This window comes from Pocillopora damicornis, chromosome 3 (genome assembly GCF_964200805.1).
Source record: "Pocillopora damicornis chromosome 3, jaPocDami1.2, whole genome shotgun sequence".
NCBI lineage: Eukaryota > Metazoa > Cnidaria > Anthozoa > Scleractinia > Pocilloporidae > Pocillopora > Pocillopora damicornis.
This window is the reverse complement of record NC_142672.1, coordinates 1,729,695-1,750,283: the sequence shown is the minus strand read 5'-3', so window position 1 is coordinate 1,750,283 and position 20,589 is coordinate 1,729,695. Positions and strand designations below refer to the sequence as shown.

General features: G+C 37.1%; 5 protein-coding genes across 5 annotated transcripts; 4 read left to right on the top strand and 1 right to left on the bottom strand.

The window, feature by feature from the left end:
• The first annotated feature begins 842 nt into the window (after positions 1 to 842).
• LOC113665873 (uncharacterized) lies at positions 843 to 4,188 on the top strand. Its single transcript, XM_027181603.2, has 4 exons — positions 843 to 1,023; positions 1,136 to 1,196; positions 2,121 to 2,536; positions 3,354 to 4,188. The coding sequence occupies exons 1-4, from the start codon at positions 992 to 994 to the stop codon at positions 3,688 to 3,690; spliced, it is 846 nt and encodes a 281-aa protein (XP_027037404.2). The 5' UTR covers positions 843 to 991; the 3' UTR covers positions 3,691 to 4,188.
• A 480-nt stretch (positions 4,189 to 4,668) lies between these two features.
• LOC113665877 (NADH dehydrogenase [ubiquinone] 1 beta subcomplex subunit 9) lies at positions 4,669 to 6,309 on the top strand. Its single transcript, XM_027181605.2, has 3 exons — positions 4,669 to 4,957; positions 5,118 to 5,173; positions 6,013 to 6,309. The coding sequence occupies exons 1-3, from the start codon at positions 4,708 to 4,710 to the stop codon at positions 6,082 to 6,084; spliced, it is 378 nt and encodes a 125-aa protein (XP_027037406.2). The 5' UTR covers positions 4,669 to 4,707; the 3' UTR covers positions 6,085 to 6,309.
• Positions 6,310 to 8,125: 1,816 nt separating this feature from the next.
• LOC113665862 (uncharacterized) lies at positions 8,126 to 13,422 on the top strand. Its single transcript, XM_089202025.1, has 5 exons — positions 8,126 to 8,505; positions 9,148 to 9,389; positions 9,892 to 9,996; positions 11,344 to 11,457; positions 12,111 to 13,422. The coding sequence occupies exons 1-5, from the start codon at positions 8,173 to 8,175 to the stop codon at positions 12,283 to 12,285; spliced, it is 969 nt and encodes a 322-aa protein (XP_089058151.1). The 5' UTR covers positions 8,126 to 8,172; the 3' UTR covers positions 12,286 to 13,422.
• On the top strand, positions 13,184 to 15,070 carry LOC113665861 (melanocyte-stimulating hormone receptor). The gene has a single exon (XM_027181592.2). It carries the CDS (start codon positions 13,184 to 13,186, stop codon positions 14,174 to 14,176), a length of 993 nt encoding a protein of 330 aa, XP_027037393.2. The 3' UTR covers positions 14,177 to 15,070.
• LOC113665856 (leucine-rich repeat-containing protein 69) lies at positions 14,806 to 20,584 on the bottom strand. Its single transcript, XM_027181586.2, has 10 exons — positions 20,373 to 20,584; positions 19,990 to 20,116; positions 19,810 to 19,882; positions 19,136 to 19,252; positions 18,760 to 18,838; positions 18,321 to 18,392; positions 17,791 to 17,892; positions 17,457 to 17,497; positions 17,012 to 17,150; positions 14,806 to 16,106 (listed from the first exon to the last, which is right to left on the bottom strand). Exons 1-10 carry the CDS (start codon positions 20,547 to 20,549, stop codon positions 15,990 to 15,992), a joined length of 1,044 nt encoding a protein of 347 aa, XP_027037387.1. The 5' UTR covers positions 20,550 to 20,584; the 3' UTR covers positions 14,806 to 15,989.
• Between the last annotated feature and the right edge of the window lie 5 nt (positions 20,585 to 20,589).

Genomic DNA, 20,589 nt, shown 5'->3' with positions numbered 1-20,589 from the left:
AAACCCCGTCTACCAACTGAAAATGGAATCAACATTTTATCGGAAGCTCTATACGTTTTTTTTTTCTCTGCACGATCGCGTTTGAGTACATCTCAATAAAGATAATTCTTCCTGAAAGGAAAACACCTCTACAAACCGAAACAAAAGCAAACGGCATTAATTCAGTACTGTTCTGTAGCTATAGGACAGTATATAATTCTAAGCCCACTCGCAGCATTTTAAACGAGAAAGTACAAACTTTATACAGAACCTTTAACTCCTAAGAGAAACGCAGCGAGCTCGCAGCCTTTTTGCTTTCACGACTGTTGTAGTAGATCTGGGAAGGCAATTTATTCTGTGACACTCGCTCGTAAGATAATGCCATTCTTTTTATTCATTCTTTTTTATTTGTTTTTCATTCATCTGTTCCTTCTCCAACGACAACAAAACATCCTAGCATCTTGAATTAAACTTTAATCAAGGATTCTCGGTTTGGATGTAAGGTTTGAAAATTATTGAACATTACTTCAGGTATATCATCAGACATTCCTCAATTTGAACTGGAACATATCTGATCACTGGACGCAGTTAAACTAATCACGTGCGAGGAACAATATTTGATGGATGATTACCTGGATTGAGCGACCAATCAGAGTGCTAAAATTAAAAAAAAACCCAACCCACAAGGATATGCATGTTTACAATTCAAAAACCCTGTTTGTAGTGCGAAGACCCTCGAAAAAGACTTTCGTTTGTTAAATTGAATACTGGCAGTGACTCAAACTGATTTCGTTCAACTTGATTTGACTCTATGCACGAGCCCGCGGGTTTCAGACCTGTGAAAAAAATTGTACTCCAATAAGCCATGCGCGTGTTTTGTTTGGCAGCAGTCCCAAATGAGTCGTTACTGTGGTGATGGTTGATTCCAAGGGACATAGTAGTGAACTTTTTGACTTTTCGAAGTCTTTGATAAACTTTTAATTGAACTTAGCAATTTGTGACTCCTTAGAAGATGCCTGTGAAGAAGAAAAGTGGAAAATCTAAGTATGCTAGGAAAGATTTCGTTCGATTTTAAATTAACACAGTCCAAGTTCAAAAGTAAGTCAACTTAAATGCTTACAGTCTTATTATTTATTGGAATTTGTTTCGCTTGTAGATCTGGGGGAAAAAAGAAAGGAGCGAAGAAGGTCAAGAAGTCCAAGGAAGAGCTAGCTAAGGTATTAAATCCGTTAAAAAGAGACAACAAAACACAATTTAAATCTGTTCTTGTCTTTAAATTTAGCAATATATAGAGAACTTTTAGCCCATCGATCATTGTCTTCGATGGAATACTAAAACCTCTTAGTTAAATTGAGATTGTCTAGTTTCAAAGTCAAGTTTTTGTCGCTTGCGAAAAAACATTCCCGGATAGAAACGATTCATAACATCGAAGTCGAGCAGTCATGAAAGAAGAGAGGCATAATTTGATTTCTTGTTCAAATTGACTCAAATTCAGCAAATTAATCATCACAACCCTAACATGTTTTATTATATAGACCAGGCTTGCCCTGTTGATATAATAAATATAATAAAAGATTTACATGTGATATCTTTCTTATTTAGATTTTGTTTATGTTTTTGTTTGTACATGTTTAACATGTTTTTTTGCCTTCTTAGCACCAAAACGATCTCTAATTTACTATTTAAGGGAACCTGACCTTAGCACCAAAGACATGACACCATTAAAATTACTTTTAGTGAGTGAATAGAAGGGATAGCTCTGTTTAGAACTGTTGTTGATGATATTATGGTTGATCTTTGGAAAACCTGACTAGTTGACTTGAAGAGTAGTATTGAATCCATTGTGTATTCATCTACTTATCAAAGTCAATCTGACTAATCTTTTAGAGCTTAATACACTCATGTTGTGCAGGGAGTAATATTATTACCAGAGGAGTCGGTTGGTTTTGGAAAACCAGGTTTTACTTCTGACTCTCAAGCTACTGTACCATTAAACTCACCCTTTACTATGACATAAGGTTTAGACTAGTCTTTGTCACACACAACAGGCCTTCACAGATCTACCCTGTCAAAGACATTATGCTATAGGATGAACCCTTTTACAGTTATTGAAACTTTAACAATTTGATTTTCTCTATCAGGAAAAGCTAGAGAAAGCTGCGGCAGCCTTTGAGGCAGCAGATGATCTTCATTCTGCATTTGTAGCTCGTATGGACAAATGGATGACTGATAACTATGCTCGAGCTATTGATCTCTTTCGGCGATTTGATGTGGATGGTGATGGTAGCTTGTCATATGAGGAATTCTATGCTGGAATGCGAGATTTAAATGCACCAGCAAATAACTTAGAGCTTTACATTCTTGCAAAGAAGTTAGACAGGGATGCCAATGGCTTGCTAGACTACCTTGAGTTTTCCAAAGGTTTAAAATATTACAAGAAAGAGGAATGTGTTCAAGATGATGGTTTGCCTGTTCTGAAATTTGAAAGAGAGGAATTGGAACAGTGTCCCTGTTGTAAACTTGGATTATGGAAACCTTCAAAGGAAAAGTTTCCTAGGTAGAGCTGACAATTTGTATTCAATAATGTCTGTCGTAGTCAAGGATAATGTGACCTGATAGATCACTCTCTGCACTCCAAACTGAAAGGTCTTATGGTTCAACACCTGACTATGGTCACTGTTGAGCTCTTGAGCAAGACACTTCACTATTAACAATTCTTTTCTTTCCCAAAAGTAGAGATGGTACCAGTTGGGGGAACATGACAAAGTGCAGGGGGAAGGGGGGTGGTGAAGAGTCTTTTTCATACTATGGAAACTGGAATAAGATTAAACAGCCAAAATTCCCGTCTTAACCTTTTACTTGACTATTGCCTGTCAATTATTCCAGTTACAAGTTGTTAGAATATGAATGAAAGGGAGATTATCACTGAAAATTTAAAGAAATTACCGATAGGCAAATCTGTAAATTTGCTACATTTTGTTTCTATGTTCATAATCACTGAGCTATATACACAATCACTCTGAAAATTATTTCCCCAAAATGACACACAGTTACTAATGAGGAATAGCAATTTATAGTTTATAGCCACTGGAATGTGATTATTTTCAACAATTATTGACATCCTTGACATAGACACACTTGAAGTTTGGATTACATTTCAACATATTTATACATCTTATTCCTAGTTTTTACCTTCATTTTAAGCATGACAGGTTGAAAGAAATTTTCTTACTGGTTCTTGAATTTTCAAGAATTCCAAGCAATTTAAAATGATAATGAGAGGTACTACAGATGGTAAATGTTACTGTCTGAAAAGGGGAACACTGTATTCAGAATATTGGTTTGTGAATTAACTGGGGATTTTTTTGCAACAGGTTTATAAGCATGGAACTTCAACTCCTGACATTTGCCAACTTGCCACAGATGAAATCATATCCTGGACATTTCCAGATATTTGTCCATGCTCACATACCAGTTTATTCTGTGGAATCAATAATCAATGAACGATTTGGAGGAACAACTAGGAAGGTTGTAATATACTGCACCTCAAAAGAAGGCAAACGAATACATTTAGATCGTCATAAGACTCTTGAAGAGTGTGGCTTCACTGGTGGGCCAAGACCAGAACCACAGCTTGTGGAATTATTTTACGATTTTGATGTAGAGTTTAATGACTGCCCAATTCTTATGAGTGATCATTATTTTACATAATAATTTGCAAGAAATTGGTAAGCTTCTGATTACAGTGTATCTAGCTCAAAATGTTCTATAGTCTGTGTAGAATTTTTTTTTTTTACTTCCGTGCAAAACTTGAATCTTAGTAAATGTTGATTTAAGCTTGTGTGATGATTGCAATATTAAGCCATGAAATAATTTTGTAAAGATAGTTTTATTTGTTAAGTTATCTGTGTGTATATCTATATTTAGAGTCTAGAGAGATAATATATTAAACACCATTAAATATTTTACTCCCTTTTCATCTACATCACCATAAGCAAGCTGTTTAAGGCTTTTTAAGTTTTGAAGCCTTTGAACTGATTTACTGTTGAACAGTGTACATAGGTTTTTAACTTTTGTGTCACTTAATCTTATTTTGTATAGATTAAGATGCCATAGGTTGAACAAAATAGAATACCATTGTTACAGAGATTAAAAGTGATTGTAGAGTCATTTACAGACAAAATTTGAAATAAACGATGTTTGATTGCATTATCATTTCGTGTCATTCTATCCATGCCTTGTCTTCGTGGTAAGCATTCTTTTGGAATGTCACGCCACACTGACATCTCAAAGAATGGCTACAGGCAGGCAATTGATGTCAACTCAGTGAGAAACTTGAAGTATTCTTAGGATGGGGTCGATGGTGGAGTGAGAGGGTCTCAATTAATAACTTTTACATAAATATTTTGAGATATTGTACAATAACATTCCAGAGAATAGTACCAACTTTCACTGTGAGTGATATGTCTTCTGGTTGTCTAATCTTTGCATCAGCTTTTCAGCATAAGACTTTCCCTGAGTTCCAAGACTATTCCTTTCTGTTCTCTTCTTAAAATTTTTAGCTCATTACCGATGTTGTCTTGCAAAGAGAGTCTTGAACCCATCTCAAGTTCCAGGTTATTTCTCGAACAGCATTACTTTATTTTGTATGCATTGCATGCCTGTTTAGTAGGTGACGGAGGGACTGCTGGGAACGAAGTAGATTTTATTCGTTCGTCAATATCCAACATGGCGTACGTCCCATCTCATCTGGTGAAAGGCATCACACATCAACAACGTGTGATGCGCTTGTACAGAAACAGTTTAAGGCATTTGCTAGATTGGGTCATAGACAGACAGACATGGAGGCAAGAGGCAGTTAAATTGAGAGAGAGATTCGATGCTCACAAACACGAGAAAGATAGGAGGGTGATTCACAAGATTCTGGAGGCGGCCGAACGTGAATTTGAGAAACATAAACATCCATTCCCTTATGTTCGTAAGTACAGTGACTTTTACCTTTCTGTCCTTAAGTGGATTATATCTGTGGAAAGTTTTTCATCAAACTATATAGAAAATTTAAGTTTTGAACTCTGAATCTTGTTCAAAGTTGATCAAAGTTTGTTGATAATATTGAGATGATGAGTTATATCTTATAGACCCGGACAGCCCTGATGGCAGCAAGTGGGAAAGAAACATACCGCCTCCTCCTCATGTGAGTGTTCTGTAAGATTTGTTCTTTGGAATGTAGAGGATAACTGTTTCATAAAATCTTTTTGATGTTCTTGTAATGCACGGAGAGACACTTGATGACCTTCACTGACCAAGCTTAAGTTTTGCATGTTTAAAGGACCTTACAAGTATTAAGTACCATTTGATGAACTCTTCGTTCTTAGACAACAGAGATGTTAACCTCTTGGTTAAATGACAAAACACTGTACTGGTTTTTTTTCTTTCAAACTAGCCAGTATACTGCAAATTATTTACGACAGATTCTTCCCACTCTCATTACACGAGATTTGAGTTACCTGCCCTAAACCAAAATTAACTTTGCTCTCCAGAAACCATCTAACCTTTGCACTCTTCAGTCTGTTTTCTGCTAAATAAATAAATAAATAAATGTATTTTGTAATCAAATTATATCTTTTGGTATGACCCACATTCCCTTGATTCCAAACTCATCATCATACTTGTAAATTGCAACCCATGGAAAAAGGGGAAAACTTTGAACTGTGGATAAAGACTGTCTTTGCAGAGGAAAATCAAGGATAATTTGACTATAATATGAATTTGAAATACTGAGGAAACTAGTAGTTTGACACCTTAAAAGTGGTAATGCAGAATCTGTTTTTCTCAGCCCTGGCATTGTGAAGCAAAAATTTGGTTTTTGACAGAAAAAAAGAAAGAAAGAAGATAGGTGTCAGTAATGTTTGAAGGCAGGAGAATGGTTGAAATCAGCAAAAGTTTTAAGACACAGATGACAAAAGATACAATAGTTTGGTTAGATTATTAACAGTAGTGTGATTCTTGTAATATTTTTCTATTCACATGTAGATGCTTCATATGCTTCCCTGGGAAGAAGAATGGTACAAAGAGATGACTGAATGGGCAAATGAGAAAGTATAGATGGAAATAATTTTCTGTAAAAAGCTGCTTTTCATTTGCAAAATGTACTGGAGTATGTTCAGTTCATTATCATATTTGAGTCCTTTCATCCTTTTTTCACAACACCATGTCAATTGAAAGCCATTATACCTCCAGCAAGGGATGATGTTAAATGAATAAAGCAGTGTAAATTTTTATGTGAAGATTGTTGAGGCTCTCATTAAAGGATTTTTTTCTTTAACTTTGGAGATATGTAAAAAATGGTGTTTTTTTTGGCCTAAGTAGATGAAGTTATCAAGGGACCATGTGAAAAGTTTAGCGAGGGCCCACATATTTAAAGTGAAATAAAAAAAACCGCTCATTCCTTGTGTGGAAGGAGGTTCAGCACAATAAGCAATAACTGTTGAACATGATATCATGAATTATCAAAACCAAGGTCTGAGTTATCTGCCGAAATGGAACGGTAAGGCAGGGAACACAGACACTAGGTTTGATAAATTATATCCAGCGGAAAAACCAAATTTATGGATTCTTTTATTATATATATATATTTTAACAATCTACAATAGAGGACACTTTTCTCTGAGTTTGCAAAATATAAGAACTCTTCATGAATGAGGGGCTTGGAAACTAGGCAGACTTTTAACTCAACATGATTAATGCAATATCTGCTGCAGATATTGCATTATCTCATCTTCACATACTACTGTATATTGACTGAATGCTCTTCACCTATCATATTTTTTTGTAATAAGTCTAATGTAACGATGAGAATTATCATGAAGATATTTTTGCTATATAACCAGAAAATTCCTAAATTTGACAAAGCAAAGTGTAAATTGCTGATATGGTGCATGACAAAGCAAGTTTGAAGAGAGTAATATACCTAGATACTTGACACCTTAAGAGGTCTAATGACCAGCCTTGCGTGCCAATTATTCTACCGGTTCCTGGAAATGAAGGGCTGGTCCGGAGTAAATCTCACTCAGACTCATCACCAACCATTTTGTGCTTGAAAATCTTCTTTCTCGACACATACATGTTAACTCCTGTTTGCAGTCAGATTATGTGCTCGGTTGCCAACGGACACTCTGATTAATCTGATTAACTTGAACGTCATTTGGGATTTCAATAGTTTTCACGGTATGCGAATTGTCTAGACAACTTGCGCCACCTCTCCCTGATCACGCGCGTTTTCCCGCGCTTTGACGTTAGTTGCGTCTTTTTATTTCTTCTCTCTTGTCTGTGACGACAAACGCCATCCAGGCTTTTAAAACGATAAATGAAAAAAGGGGTACGTTTTTAAAGAAATTGTGGGGCTGCATTCTCTCTGACGAAGGGCGAATTTAACGCTCGACACGTCAACCTCAAAAACTACGGTGGCAAATTTACATCATCAGCTCCGTTAATAAAACCAAACGATATCTCAAAACGATAGTCACCATCAGCACCAACAGTCCTTTTCAGAAATAAAGACTGACCAGTAAGGTAAGAGGGCTGAAATACGTGCATTAAAGAGACAAAGTACAATTAATGTATGGTCCCGAGAGAAAACAAAACTAGCTAGTTTCCAAGGGACCATACATTAAGTGCTTTGTTATGTATTTAGACTACACATTAAATAATCATAGGGCAAAAACGTGCTGTTGTATTCGGTGTGCAGGCAACAACTGCGCAACTGTATCCCGGTCTGATACATTTGAATTTGATCAGGGCACGTGACTAAGAATCAACTAATCACAGTGCTAGTTTTGTTGAGTGAAAGTCTAGGTATGTAACAAAAAGTATTTATGACAGTGGGTCTTTGTTCCCAACACAGGACAAATGAAAGCCGTCAAGTCAGTAGCTATTGCCAGTTGGAATCATTTAATTCTTCTTAGGCGAGAAGTGAACTACAAAAATATTTTGGCTTATATCGATTGTATCGAATCAGAAGCTTAAGACCTGGAAAGGGTTGGAAGCTTCTGGTCGAATTCAGAGAGGGTTAAACAGGCGCAGAATAATCAGTTGATTAATCTGTGTCGTAAATATGACGTCATAATACACGCTTGCGCACGGCTTAGGGAAATTTCTGAGGTCGGTGTTGAAGTTCATGAGCACGAATTAGCAATGGCTGAAAAATTAGATGCCGTTTCACTGAATAATGTAAACTGGCTCCTAATAAGGCGTTGTCCACAGGTGCCTGTTAGGTATCAAACCATCCCTAGTCTCGTTACAGAAAATGCGAAACTTCCACCACGATTATTTCCGTACAATCTACCAATTGGACCGCGCCGACCTTTCTCGGTGATTAGTAGGCCACCTGCTCTTGGAATCGGAAACATCAGGGGATTAGAAGAGAACAAAAAGAATGAATTATCTACAGAGGAGTCAAGTAGGACGTTTCCGCCTATAGAGATAGAGAGCAAAAGCAAGAAAGAGCTCCAGGTTTTACGTGAAACGGTGAGTTGAGGTTTGAGAGTCTCGATGAGAACTGTAATTCAATCAAGGAAAGGCGAGGGAGAAGAGGGGCAAGCTAATATTCAATGGCAGGGGTCAAAACGAATGGTTTGAGAAGCCCCTTTATTGTAGGGAACTTTCATGGCAGCTAGCCACTTCTTACTATGAGCATCCCGGCTTTATGAATTGTTATAAATAGCAGAGTCGTACCAATACCAGAGAAAAGAAAGGTCCTTTCCCCAAAATTCTGTCAAACGTTTGGTAGGGATAGCCTCATACTTTGCCTTATGATGTTATTGTAAATGTTGGAAATTCTTATAAAACATAATAAAAAATAAATAGGGACTAATGAGTGAAGACAGAGAAAACGAGTTTAGTCAGCTGCTCTATCGGTGCTCTATTAGTGTGGAAACGTGTCAAAAATCGACAGTTGTAAGATCAACAGGCACCTTTCCCGAAGCTTATTAGAAATGATTTAGTGGAACTGTAAGCGTTCTTTAAAGCTCACGACAGACCTGTTTTCTTCCCAAAAGCTGCAAATCATCTTCCACATGATCGGGTTTTTAAAGGACTTTAAAGACAAACTCTCGCTGACGAGGTCTAACAGTTATCGTTCGTTTAATTGTTCATCTTGCTTTTCGCAAGAGTTCCGACAGAGCCTTCGTTGGAGACGAGGAACTTCCAGCGCGTAAAAGCGAAGCAGTCACTTTGCCTGAACACGAGAAAAATGCAGATCTGGTGAGATATCGAGCTGTTAGATACGAGCCTAGGCCCGAAATATGGCAAAAGGTTGCGTGTGTCTGGGACCAAGTCCAAACAAGACCCAATCAGTTTCATCAATACGAGTCCGATAACTTATTTCCCGCCATATCAGCGTCAACTGTTAGGTACGGAAACAGCAGGTTGTGTAAATGGGAGGAATTAATGGTCTAGAGAGGTGTAAGAGAAGGAGAACTGAAGAGTGGCCTTTATCTAGAAATATCCAAACCATAATAATCACAACGACAAATCAAAAGAAAGAAGACTGAAAAGGAGCCAAGAACTCAGAATAAGATCGAGCAGACTACTCAGGAAATTGGAAAGCACTTGATTTTGGTTTCTTGATTAATTGGTTAAGAAAGTTTTCCATACCCTTAAAGTGTGGTCGCCGAACGAAGTAAAGCAAAACCATTTTCAGCTCCTAATTAACAACGAAAAAGAGTCAATCAAAAATTGTCCGTAAGACCAGAGTTAGAGGCATGTTTTTATGCCTGAAGAAATAAATCCGAAATTCTTTAGATTCTTCATGAGAGTCTTGGTGTCGAGAAAAATGAACAGTCATCTTTCCCCAACCACGACTGAGCTCAAAAACTTTGAACCTTACCATGAAGTTTTGATATTCTCTCCTAGATCAGAAGAGAGGGAGAAAGAACAAATCAAGACAGTTAAACCAGCAGAGCAAACGATAGGAATGCCAAAGTTACCGGAAGGAGGAGAAGACAGAAATATAAAATTGTAAGTTGACTGTGAAAAATGACTTGATCCAATTTTTGCTACATACATTTTTGCTACATGATACAAAAGTGAGAAGTCTGCGAGCTAATTGCAGAAACGTGGGAGGATTGGGAATGAATTGCTACGTGTGGTGCTTTCTTTGGTCGCTTCAGTAGCTACTCAGAAGTAACTTCTTAAAAAAGATGATGGCAAAATGCGAATTTCTTGACAATTCTACATAATTCATAAGTTTTCTATGGGAGAAAAATGAATATTTTTCTGATGATATACCGCTTTCCGAAGAAGACATTCCGGGTTCAAAACTCCCTGAAGATGAACTGGAAGAATGTAATAAAAAAGCCAACTTTAAAGATAATTTTTGTGTCGAGGAGCGAAGACAACTGGGAGGAGGGGAGTCTTGGTATAAAGGTCAGTGAGGAGCTTCACTGAGTTAGAGATAAATATTTGATTCAAAACCTGCAAAACATACTTGACTCGATGAAATCTTAAAAATTGAAGCCGTGTTCCAATCAATCAGACAAGTTCGTGAGTTCGCTTTGAAGACATTGTAATCTTTCTCTCGTTTACTCATTCTTGCAAATAAAAGGGCGGTATGTTCTACAACTACTGCCGGCTCAACGTCTTCTGACCATGCTTTATACTTTAAAAGATTCCACCAGTGGTGAAACTCACCTATGAAAACTTTAAGATCCAGATGAAGGCTTGAGACGAAAAAGAAAACAAAGCTTAGAATCCTTGAGGAAATAACATCGGTGCTATTTGGCGGTACATGTTTTAAAAGTGTGATGCTAAGGACCACCTATCAACTGTTAAGCTTCTTGTGAAAAAGCTTGAACCACGCGTGGCAATTCATTCCCAATATCTTCCCACGTTTCTGCCAATAGCAATTTCTCGTGATCGTCATTGCTAATAATCGATTTTTTTTATGCCCAATCATCAACTTTTTTAGTTCTGATCCTCGACACGTCCAATTTCAAATGCTCTTAACGAGTTTTCTTCGTTTTAACCTCACTGTAAACAACTGGTTTCTTCTCTCTCACAAACAGTTTCTTGTTCTCACAATTCTCGCACGTGGTCAAGTCCAGATATGGAAATAACTTATGCACGGTCCTCCCCACAAGGGAGGCGCGAGCTGAAAACTCTCGCAGATCCTTTTTCCAGGATCAAGGATGGGCTCGGGGGAGAGATCCCTTTTCTCCTCCCCCTTCCCCCCCTTGCTCTTCCTTGTCTCCACTTTTGGGGAAACCTCGGACCTTTCTTTCTTTCTTTCACTAAGAGAAACTACGTCTTTCGTGCGTGTCATATACGGTGATATTTCATACTTAACATTTATTGCTTGCATTTCAGCACCAGACCCACTCCAGGGTACGGAGGCTACATCAGCCGATATCCAGAGGAACCCAGACCTCCTCAGGGATCCTGGGATAAGGTTTTTGTAAACTTTTCTAAGTTAACTTACAGGTAAGGCGTAAATGACTAAAATTAACATCGAATACCTCGAATAAGAATTATGCTCGGGAAACCATATATTAATCATTTCTCCGCCGTATGGATGCCGGAAATAACGACACTGACCGCTTTTTAAGGTTTTATAAACTGAATTGAGCTCTTAAACATCGTTTTGAACAAGCAAAAAAATCGACTCCAAACGCTTTGTTTCTTGACTCAAATGATGCTCTTGCGCCAATGTGGCCAGGTTTTTTTTCAGCCGCGCTCTGTGGTTTTTAGTGTGCCGCCTGGTCACTAATGTTAGATAAGTTTTTACACTTCCTCTTTCAATTGTGTGTTGATACACTGTATACGCTTTCTTTTCATAACGAGAACCAGTCAAAAAGAAGAGAATATATCACATGTACAGAGCCAGGGAGAGTAAATGTTATTAAGTGTCTACCCTAATGCATGAAAACGGAAGTGAACCAGTTCCTATGGTTCAGGAGGTTTGCGTCTGACTTGCTGAGAAGATGGAGAAAATTGGTTGGATTGTTAAAAAAAAAAAAAGAAAAAACGAAAAAAATAAAAATAAAAAGACTCTGCATCCCGGTTTATTTTCGTGACCTATGGAAATCTTGCTCTTGCCATTTTCTCTTACCTTTGAATCACTTTTTTTTCGGTAGATCATATCCGTCCTACGAATACACAAAGGAGGAATTTGCTCACGAGGGACCACTGAGTAGACTTGTCACCACTACCCACCCCTCCAATCCGTTTAACAAAGTTGATAAATGGAGCTCTCGACCAAAGAAACTTTGCAAACGCGCTGACCATTCAAAATTTATTTTTGTCAATTAAAGATTTTCTGATCGCTTTGTAGAAATAATAATCTTTCTTAGGTGACGAATAGGAAAATGTGTCGTACAGTGTTCTCAGGCATTTAGAGTTTCTAAGCATTTATTTCGTTTAGTTAAGCAGAGAGGCCATTTTGTAAATTGCAAGCTGATTTTTGGAATATTTTTTTCTTTGGTTTGTTGCCTAGAACTCTTGCAAATGATTTTGAACCACTCTTTTCTAAAACTAAATGAAAAGGGTTAGTCAATGTAAATACAACTGAAATGAATTGTTTTCGTATCAAAAAAGAAAACGAACAAAAACATAGTGAACAGGTGTATCAATGGAGACGGGCAAGAACTAACATAAAATAAACACTGTTTTGTCTGAGGCGATATTCGAAGGAAACATTTCAGCTAACAAACCTGTGCAAATTGAATGCGGAATGTTCATCGATATCATTATTGTATGGAAATGAAAACTTGTTGACGAATTTTAAACGATCTGTATCGATAATTTATTATTCTCCTTTTGAAGTTTGGGTTAATTTGGATTTCAGTCGTTTCGTTTGTTCATCAGAAGGCGATAAAAAGTGCAGAACTAATTTCATTGAAAGGAAGATTTTCGCCTAATCGCCGCGGACATAATTTATCCGTATATTCCCGTAAAGCTGAACAAATAGCAGGAGGTGAAAGGAGAAAACTGAGATCTCTTCATCAGTTGTTCGGGATTTATTCATCTAATCCAAGCTGAAGCGTTGAAAGGCTTTTCCAGTGTTTGGAAAAAGTAGTGTATTCTACAAAAGACTAGAGTCCCAAATTCAGGCAAGTGGCTAAGAAAGTTCGGCTTTGGCGTAATATTCTATCGGGACATTTCACCCGCTTCAAAACATCGTTCTCTTCCATATGATTATAGCTTAAAAATGGAAGGATTTAATCAGTCATCAATCGACCATAACGTTACTGCGAATTGGGTTAATTCAAACCATTCTAAATTTACTATGAATTGTCTTTACGTGGATTTTAGTCGAAGCGCCGTTGACAAGTTCTACATTACCTACATCTTGAGCATTGTTCTAAACTCTGTTTGTGCATTGCCAGCAAGTATACTAAACATTTTGGTCATATTAGCAGTATGGAGAAAATCCCAATTACACAACCCTTCAAATTTACTACTCAGCAATTTAGCTTTGACTGACTTTGGCGTGGGTTGTTTGGTGCAGCCCGTCTTTGCCGCGCACAAAATCGCCGCTCTACACGAGAATATTCCAGTTCACTGCATCGCGTCGCTCGCCAGCAAGACCTTAGCTTCACTTTTATGTGCAGTTTCTCTTCTTACACTAACTGCTATTAGTATCGACAGGCTCTTAGCACTCGCATTAAGCGTGCGTTACCGCACTGTGGTTACCATTCCGATTACCACGCGCGTCGTGGTACTTCTGTGGTTAGTAGGCATTTTAGAAACCATTCCGTTGTTTGTCTACCCAATGAGTTTTCTTTATTGCATGATCTTAGTAATGGTGATATGTTTAACAGTTACAATCATCGCCTACACTAAGCTGCTACATCTAATTCACCGACACAAGACGAAAGTAGGGGTGGATACACGGCAAACGACAAGACAACAGAGCCAAGAAACAGCCGAAATGGCCAACATTGCTAAATACAAGGCCTCCATTCGCGCTGTTACCTACCTGGTTATCATAATGGTGTTGTTTTACTCGCCATATCTTGTAACAAACATTGTGCTGGTCGCAGTGGAATCGCGCAACGACGACCGTTTCAAAGCAGCTTTCAACATTACTCACAGCATTTTGTTCATGAATTCGATCGTGAATCCCGCTTTTTACTGCTGGAAGATAAAAAGCATCCGAAACGCCGTCATCGAGATGCTCCCTGAAAGATTCCAGGAATAAAACTAAAAAAAGCATTGAAAGTTGTCTTTGCCTGACGAAATAAAGAACAGTGAAGAGTACTAGGAAAGGATTGTCGTCCGAAAGTATTCATTTCCACTAGGGACACTTTAAGTTTCACTTCAAGACTTGTAAACCTTACAGGGTAGCAATGGGGGTCCTGATTCAGTTTCACGCATGAATATGAGAAAAATTCACGCGTCACGTGTACTTTGAACAGTATTTCACGCGTCATAAATTTAAAAGGGAAAACTTCAAATCTCACTTTACCTTGCTTTCTGTGAAATTAACGCGTCACAGATTAATTGTAGGCTTTATCACGCGTGACGTATAAACACTTTACTGCCCTTACTATTAAGAACCAGCTGAAAGCCTTTTTATTTCCTACGCCCTGAGATTTACACTGTGAAGTATTATCGTTCGTGTCTCTAATTGGATGAATGATATATTTTCACAGTCGTTCGCTTCGTACTTCACAATGTAAATCTCATTATGTACGAAATAAAAACATGGCAACTCGTAAATGAAAATCGTTCGTGCGTTCTTTCCATAGAATAATCTTTGTAAAGTTGCCTTTTTTATTAACCAAAGGTATCAGTCGCAGATGTAGAATACGAAAAACGCAGCTTCTGCAGTATTTGGAACAGCACTTTAATGGACGTACTAGTGCAAAAAAAGTGTGAAAACTTGGTGGAGAGAAATTGTACTCCGAGGATTCCACCAAGAATAAAAAAGCTCCGAGACTAAATTTTGTCATGTAAAGCATGAAATTTTGCGGTTTTTTAATGTTTGTGGATTTTGCGCATTGTACTTGCGTGTAGACCCATCAAAAATGTCCATTTACCATACGTATAGCTTACCTCTGTACAACTAAACAAGTAATAAAAATTGTAAATTGCACGTTCCCTTCCTTGTCAATATTCTCTTTCTTGAAGAGAAAATCGCAAAAAAGATCTCCCAACAGGATTCTGTCTTTTCGAACGGAAAACATTCCCCCCCCCCAAAAAAAAAAAAAAAAAAAATTAGCAATCTTCAATCCGTTGGGCAAAATTTTACAACAAAAACGTTATCTAAAAAAGAAGCAAGTTGTGTACGAATGTCTGATGCTCATCCAACAACTGCTTGTGTCGAACGTAGGTGATACATCTTGACGACGGAACAACCTAGTTTAATAAAGGATTTAATAAACAAGGTCTGAGCTAATTAAATTCAACGGATTCGAACGGTTAATATTGTTGTTCGAAGTCACTCTGCTCCTTGTTCTCGGCCATCCAGGCACGTTTTTTAGCCTCCCTAGTCTGTTACCACTCTCGCCCCTCACCTTGAGGTTTTGAAAATGAAATTTCTCTTGTAAGGGAGATGTACAAAGAAGGAGGGGAGAGGGGGGGAGAAGGGTGAAGGGAAATTTGAACAGGATTTACCTCTTGATTTTTGTTTATATCAAGTGAACAAATTCTGTTCTTGGGCTGGGGGAGGGGGTATCAGGGATTAAGCGAAATAAATCTGCCAAGGTTCAGCTGAGCGAAAGAGGATGGCAGGCGTTGAAAATAGTTTGATTGAATAGTTTGATTAAAGTAAAAGAAGGTCGCCTCGAGAAAGGATGGGAAAACGCAAGGAATGTTCTTCGTACGTGTTACTTTTAAGTTAACGTTAAGATGAAGACGAATTTTCGTAAAACCCTCAAAATCAAATCTCTATTGAAGCGTTCGAAGAATGTAACGCGGATATTTTCAGGGGGGAGGCAGATGCTTTTTGGAAGTCATATTCACAAATATATCGTCGTGTTACACGACCTTTGATGTCTCCAAGTGTATCCTCAAGTGTCAACGTAAGCAATCCCATAATAATCATGTCCTTCGGAATTGAAACATTTGTAAGAACATAGCAGTCCTCGTACTGGAATGATTCCTGTCTTTGTTCTTGTTCGTAGAATCTGAAAAGAACACAGAAATCCAAATTGAAAAGAATTGAATTTCCACCCAACTTTAATAAAATAGTGTTCGTGAAGTCGTGACAAGCTTATTTGATGAGGTTAAAGGGTGATTGACTGGGCTTTTGAATTGAAATGGTTTTGCTTTTTCAATCTATCACTCTTCGAGCCTGCAATGAAATCTATATTTCGAGCCAAAAATTAAATTTAGCATAGGTAGTAACATGATTTCGAGTACAATTTGGTGTTAATAAGCAGAAGAAAATTTTTCAACAAAATTTCACGAGTCCGTAGGGTGAGTGCAATTTGTGGTCTTTGAAAAATTTCAAGTGCTTAGTTACACCAATTGCACCAGAAAACATGTTATCACTTATTAATAATTGACATGACCAAAGCATCACAGAGAGTAAATACAGACGAAGTTTTGAAAGCGCGTACGCGACTTGCAATTTGCACACGTGTAACAACTTTGCAATCGTGTTACACGAAAAATGCGCTCGCTTTCAGCCAATGAGAAGCACGTAACTTTTTCATGTATATTGTTAAGCTACAAATACAAGAGCAGAATCGATGATACGGAAAAAACAAGAATTCGACTGAGTGCTTCAAGTTTTCCGCGTTCAAATTAATTCTTTGAGGCCTTGAACTCCCAACAGTGGATGCATGTTCATAAAGTGTGGAACGGAGAACGGAAACGGAAACGGGAAACGGTAAATGCAAAAGAAAAACGAGGAACAGAAAAAAGAGAGCGGAAAATAAGGAACAGGAAATAAGGACCAGGAAATAAGGACGGGGAATATTGTTTTGACTCGCGGTGTTTTTGGGCCGGTTTCATTAACTTCGCTTTTTCAACAACTGTGTAAACGACTAACATTCAAGGTGAAAAGTTATAGAATATTGTAACGTACTTTATGGGCATCCACAAAGTGTACACACTCCAGCCAAGTATTAAGGAAAGATTGTCCACACACTGCACATTCACTGGCGTATTGTAACATCTCCTGTACCTTTGGGTAATGACGTATTGCACGCTTTACAAACGATCGTCTGAGATAAAATGGAACGAAACAGAGACTTTGAGGAAAAATTAAAAATGGAGGCAACAATGATGATCTGAATTCAAGCTTTTTCAACTCCGGCCAGCGAGGAATCGTGCGCGAGTTCTCTAAAGCTGATTAGATAGTACAATTACTAAAGCTTAGATTTGTATTCTTTGTTTCACATTTTGAAAATAATTGAAAATCTTTTTCCTCTTTACCTCCAAGATCAAAAATATTAAATATTTTTTTGTTTATCTATCTATATCATTGACCTAAATATTTCCCAACGAAATCAACAGGTGGATTGACTTACCCATTTTTGAGATCCTTCAACACTGAGCGAGCTGTAATCTCCTATTAAGTAACAAATCAATCAATGTTAGGGTCACGTTCAATTATTCTACCGTGTTTACCAAATGATATGTTAGAATGGTCGTGCTTTCTTAATGCTTGTTTTTTTCGGAATAAGTCTGGAAAAACAATTTTCGGTAAAAAGGCAAGTATGCAAGTATGCAAGTATGAGTATGAGTCAATTCAATTCATTACGTTCTTTAGTTTGCAAACGACAAGACGGGCAGATTTAAACTTTTTATGGCTAAAAGAACAGTTTACTACTACATATTTAATCTAAAATTTAATTTATTCACCTTCAGTGTCAAAACTTCATCTTCTTGTTGAGAGTGAACGGGAATATGTTGCAAAAGATTGTTTTCTTCACAATAAAGTTCCTTAAGGGGAAGATGCGCCAACTAAAATAGTAAAATAAAACAATTTGCTTTGGACAATGCAATTAAGATGCATGAAGTAAAATTACTAAAAACAGTGAACAACTTTTGTAGCTTTTGACATCATGTCAAATTCCACAAAATAAAAGATCAATGCTTTAAATAAATCTGATAGACTGTATTTTAATAAGTTGTCATAACCCCATAAACCAATACTAAGGTGATGGGCAATGGGCAAAAGGCAATGGCCAAACAGAACAAGGAAAATTATTGACCACAGGAAGCCGGAAATAACTCAACGCATGTGTAAACAGGAGTGACTATTAGTCACAATAGGTCTGATTGGTTAGAAGGACTGCATGACATTTCTGGATCAATCATAGAGAGATTCAAAGGTTCTCATACATATGGTACACAGGTTAGGCAAAACAAAAGGAGAGCTTTTATCAAACCTCAGCTGGGAATATTCTAAGTCTATTGGCAGACACATCCAGTACTCTGAGCTGGGTACACTTTGATAAACCCTGTCAAAATACACAAATGCTGACCATTTTTCACATAACCTACAGTACAAACATGTTCTACAGCTGGCTTGAGAGTAGAAGGGTGATATCAACTGAAAGCTAAAAAAATGCTCAATGAATAAACTTAAGATACCCTACTCAGCTGAAACTGAAACAAAATTGGGATGGTTTGTTTAATAACTTAAAAGTATATGGACTATCAAAATTTTTACTTTTGAAAATAATTCAAGAATTCTACCAGCTAGTTTCGTACAAATAAACAAAACAATAAATGTAGCATGCTGTACAACAAGGGTCCTTGGTAGTAAGACATTAACATTTTATAACAAATCATTAGTTCTAATGGTCAGTCAAGTAACTAACAAACCTCTGGCAACTCTTCAATAAAGTTTTTGTACACATAGAGTTTTGTAAGATTCCTAAGAAACGCCATGTCTTCTGGAAGACTAAGTTGGAGAAAACACGAGAACTACATTAGACTTAGATTCACTAGACTTAACTAGACCTAGGTTCACATGGTGATCAATGAGCTCATTTGAAAACTGCAGCTTACAAAAAGCTCACTCAATTAATAAATCTACTCTATGAAGTGGGCTGTGAGTACAGACGCCTTTTTGGAATTGTTATCCTACACAATTTTCCTCATGTGAGAGACACTTACAATGATAAATAATGGAAAACAAAGTAGAAAAAAAAGGAATTAATTTCTTTAGAACCAAAAACAAAGACGGTATATATTGTACCTTGATATCTGATTATCAGCAAGATGTAGTTCTGTGAGGTTGATCAAGTGACAAATCTCTGTAGGAACACTGAGTAGCTCATTGTGATCTACACTGAGAAACTGTAATGACACCAACCTGAGATTTGTGAAAAAAAATAAAATAAAATAGTAACAAATGAAGAAAACGAATGAATAAAATCAACAACAAATCCAAAATGTTGGTGCAAATAATCCTTCAACATTGTTGAAACTAACATGATGAGCCCATTTAACCCCTTAACTCCCAGATGTGATTATTACATTATCCAGAAAAGCAGTAATGAGAATACTCAAACTAATCAGGTAGAAATAGTTACCTTGATCCACCACCAAACTCTGGCAACTAATTTTTAAGGAAATGTGCAGCAGCTAATGGGGATAGTTGAAATTTCAAATCTTTGGAGTTAATGGGGCAATCACAATGTCATAAAATGCTGCATGATTTTGAATGAACTTTGATTGTTAACAACCATAATTTGACTTCAAGCACATCTTGAAAAAACTACTTTTGTTCTCAAATGTGGGTAACACTGTTGAATTTTTTTGGCCACCAAGTTTAAAATTTAATTGATCATCAATTAGTAGTTGATGAGGGAAAATATTGACTGAAGTAAATATTGAGAAAAGAGAATATGAAACAAATTAATTTTATACCTGTTTATTTCACTTGGCAATGTTTTCAGCTGATTTCCATTCAGATTTAAAAAAGTGAGTTTTTGGAGCCCACCTGAAAAGATTCCATGAAATAATTGGTATAATTCCGAAAAATATAATTAATATGACATTGCTTTAAATGTTCATGTTTATTTATCGGCTTGTATTTAGAGTACTTACTGAGGACAACAGAATTGAGTTCTCTTAACTTGTTATTAAACAAATGTAGCTTCTGCAAGCCAGCTAAAAAAGAGAGGACTTCTGGAAGAGCTTCTAACTTGTTGTTCCCAAGGTTTAAGGATTCGAGCTAAGGAAACGAATCGTAAACAAACCGGCTGTAAGTATGTAACTTCAGAACAAGAATTCAAAACTTAAACTTCAATCTTCTTACATATAACTCAGGTTGACTATAGTGCTACGAACAATGTTTGGTATTCAGTTCTCTACCTCAAAACCTTTATCTTGCTACAATAATGAAGAGTTTTTTTGTTTTCGCGAACTTTTAGCTTATCGTATTCAGTTGAATTTAAACGTAAACATGCAAGACTTGGTAAAGATGTCACCTGTTTGAGAGAAGAAAATTCATCTGGAAGGTCCGTTAAGGTATTGTTTTTCAGGTCTACGGTTTTAAGGGAAGTTATTTTTCCAATTATTGGTGGAACGTTCCGTAAGTTCTTGTTACAAATGCTGAGGGACTTAGGTTTTCCTTTGGTCGCGTTCAATAAAATTCTGTCCGCCATTTTGTATCCATGTTAGCAATGCTCGCGGGCTCGTGATCCT

What these genes read in the sequence shown, in the direction of transcription:
- LOC113665873 (XM_027181603.2), top strand. Translation starts at nt 992, where the DNA reads ATGCCTGTGAAGAAGAAAAGTGGAAAATCTAA. An exon ending in CCAAGGAAGAGCTAGCTAAG is followed by an intron (nt 1,197 to 2,120) that starts GTATTAAATCCG and finishes TTTCTCTATCAG; the next exon opens with GAAAAGCTAGAGAAAGCTGC. An exon ending in TCAAAGGAAAAGTTTCCTAG is followed by an intron (nt 2,537 to 3,353) that starts GTAGAGCTGACA and finishes TTTTTGCAACAG; the next exon opens with GTTTATAAGCATGGAACTTC.
- LOC113665877 (XM_027181605.2), top strand. Translation starts at nt 4,708, where the DNA reads ATGGCGTACGTCCCATCTCATCTGGTGAAAGGCATCACACATCAACAA. An exon ending in ACATCCATTCCCTTATGTTC is followed by an intron (nt 4,958 to 5,117) that starts GTAAGTACAGTG and finishes TATATCTTATAG; the next exon opens with ACCCGGACAGCCCTGATGGC. An exon ending in ACATACCGCCTCCTCCTCAT is followed by an intron (nt 5,174 to 6,012) that starts GTGAGTGTTCTG and finishes ATTCACATGTAG; the next exon opens with ATGCTTCATATGCTTCCCTG.
- LOC113665862 (XM_089202025.1), top strand. Translation starts at nt 8,173, where the DNA reads ATGGCTGAAAAATTAGATGCCGTTTCACTGAATAATGTAAACTGGCTC. An exon ending in TCCAGGTTTTACGTGAAACG is followed by an intron (nt 8,506 to 9,147) that starts GTGAGTTGAGGT and finishes GCTTTTCGCAAG; the next exon opens with AGTTCCGACAGAGCCTTCGT. An exon ending in ATATCAGCGTCAACTGTTAG is followed by an intron (nt 9,390 to 9,891) that starts GTACGGAAACAG and finishes ATTCTCTCCTAG; the next exon opens with ATCAGAAGAGAGGGAGAAAG.
- LOC113665861 (XM_027181592.2), top strand. Translation starts at nt 13,184, where the DNA reads ATGGAAGGATTTAATCAGTCATCAATCGACCATAACGTTACTGCGAAT.
- LOC113665856 (XM_027181586.2), bottom strand. Translation starts at nt 20,549, where the DNA reads ATGGCGGACAGAATTTTATTGAACGCGACCAAAGGAAAACCTAAGTCC. An exon ending in ACTCAATTCTGTTGTCCTCA is followed by an intron (nt 19,883 to 19,989) that starts GTAAGTACTCTA and finishes GAATCTTTTCAG; the next exon opens with GTGGGCTCCAAAAACTCACT. An exon ending in ATGAAGTTTTGACACTGAAG is followed by an intron (nt 17,498 to 17,790) that starts GTGAATAAATTA and finishes GTTACTTAATAG; the next exon opens with GAGATTACAGCTCGCTCAGT.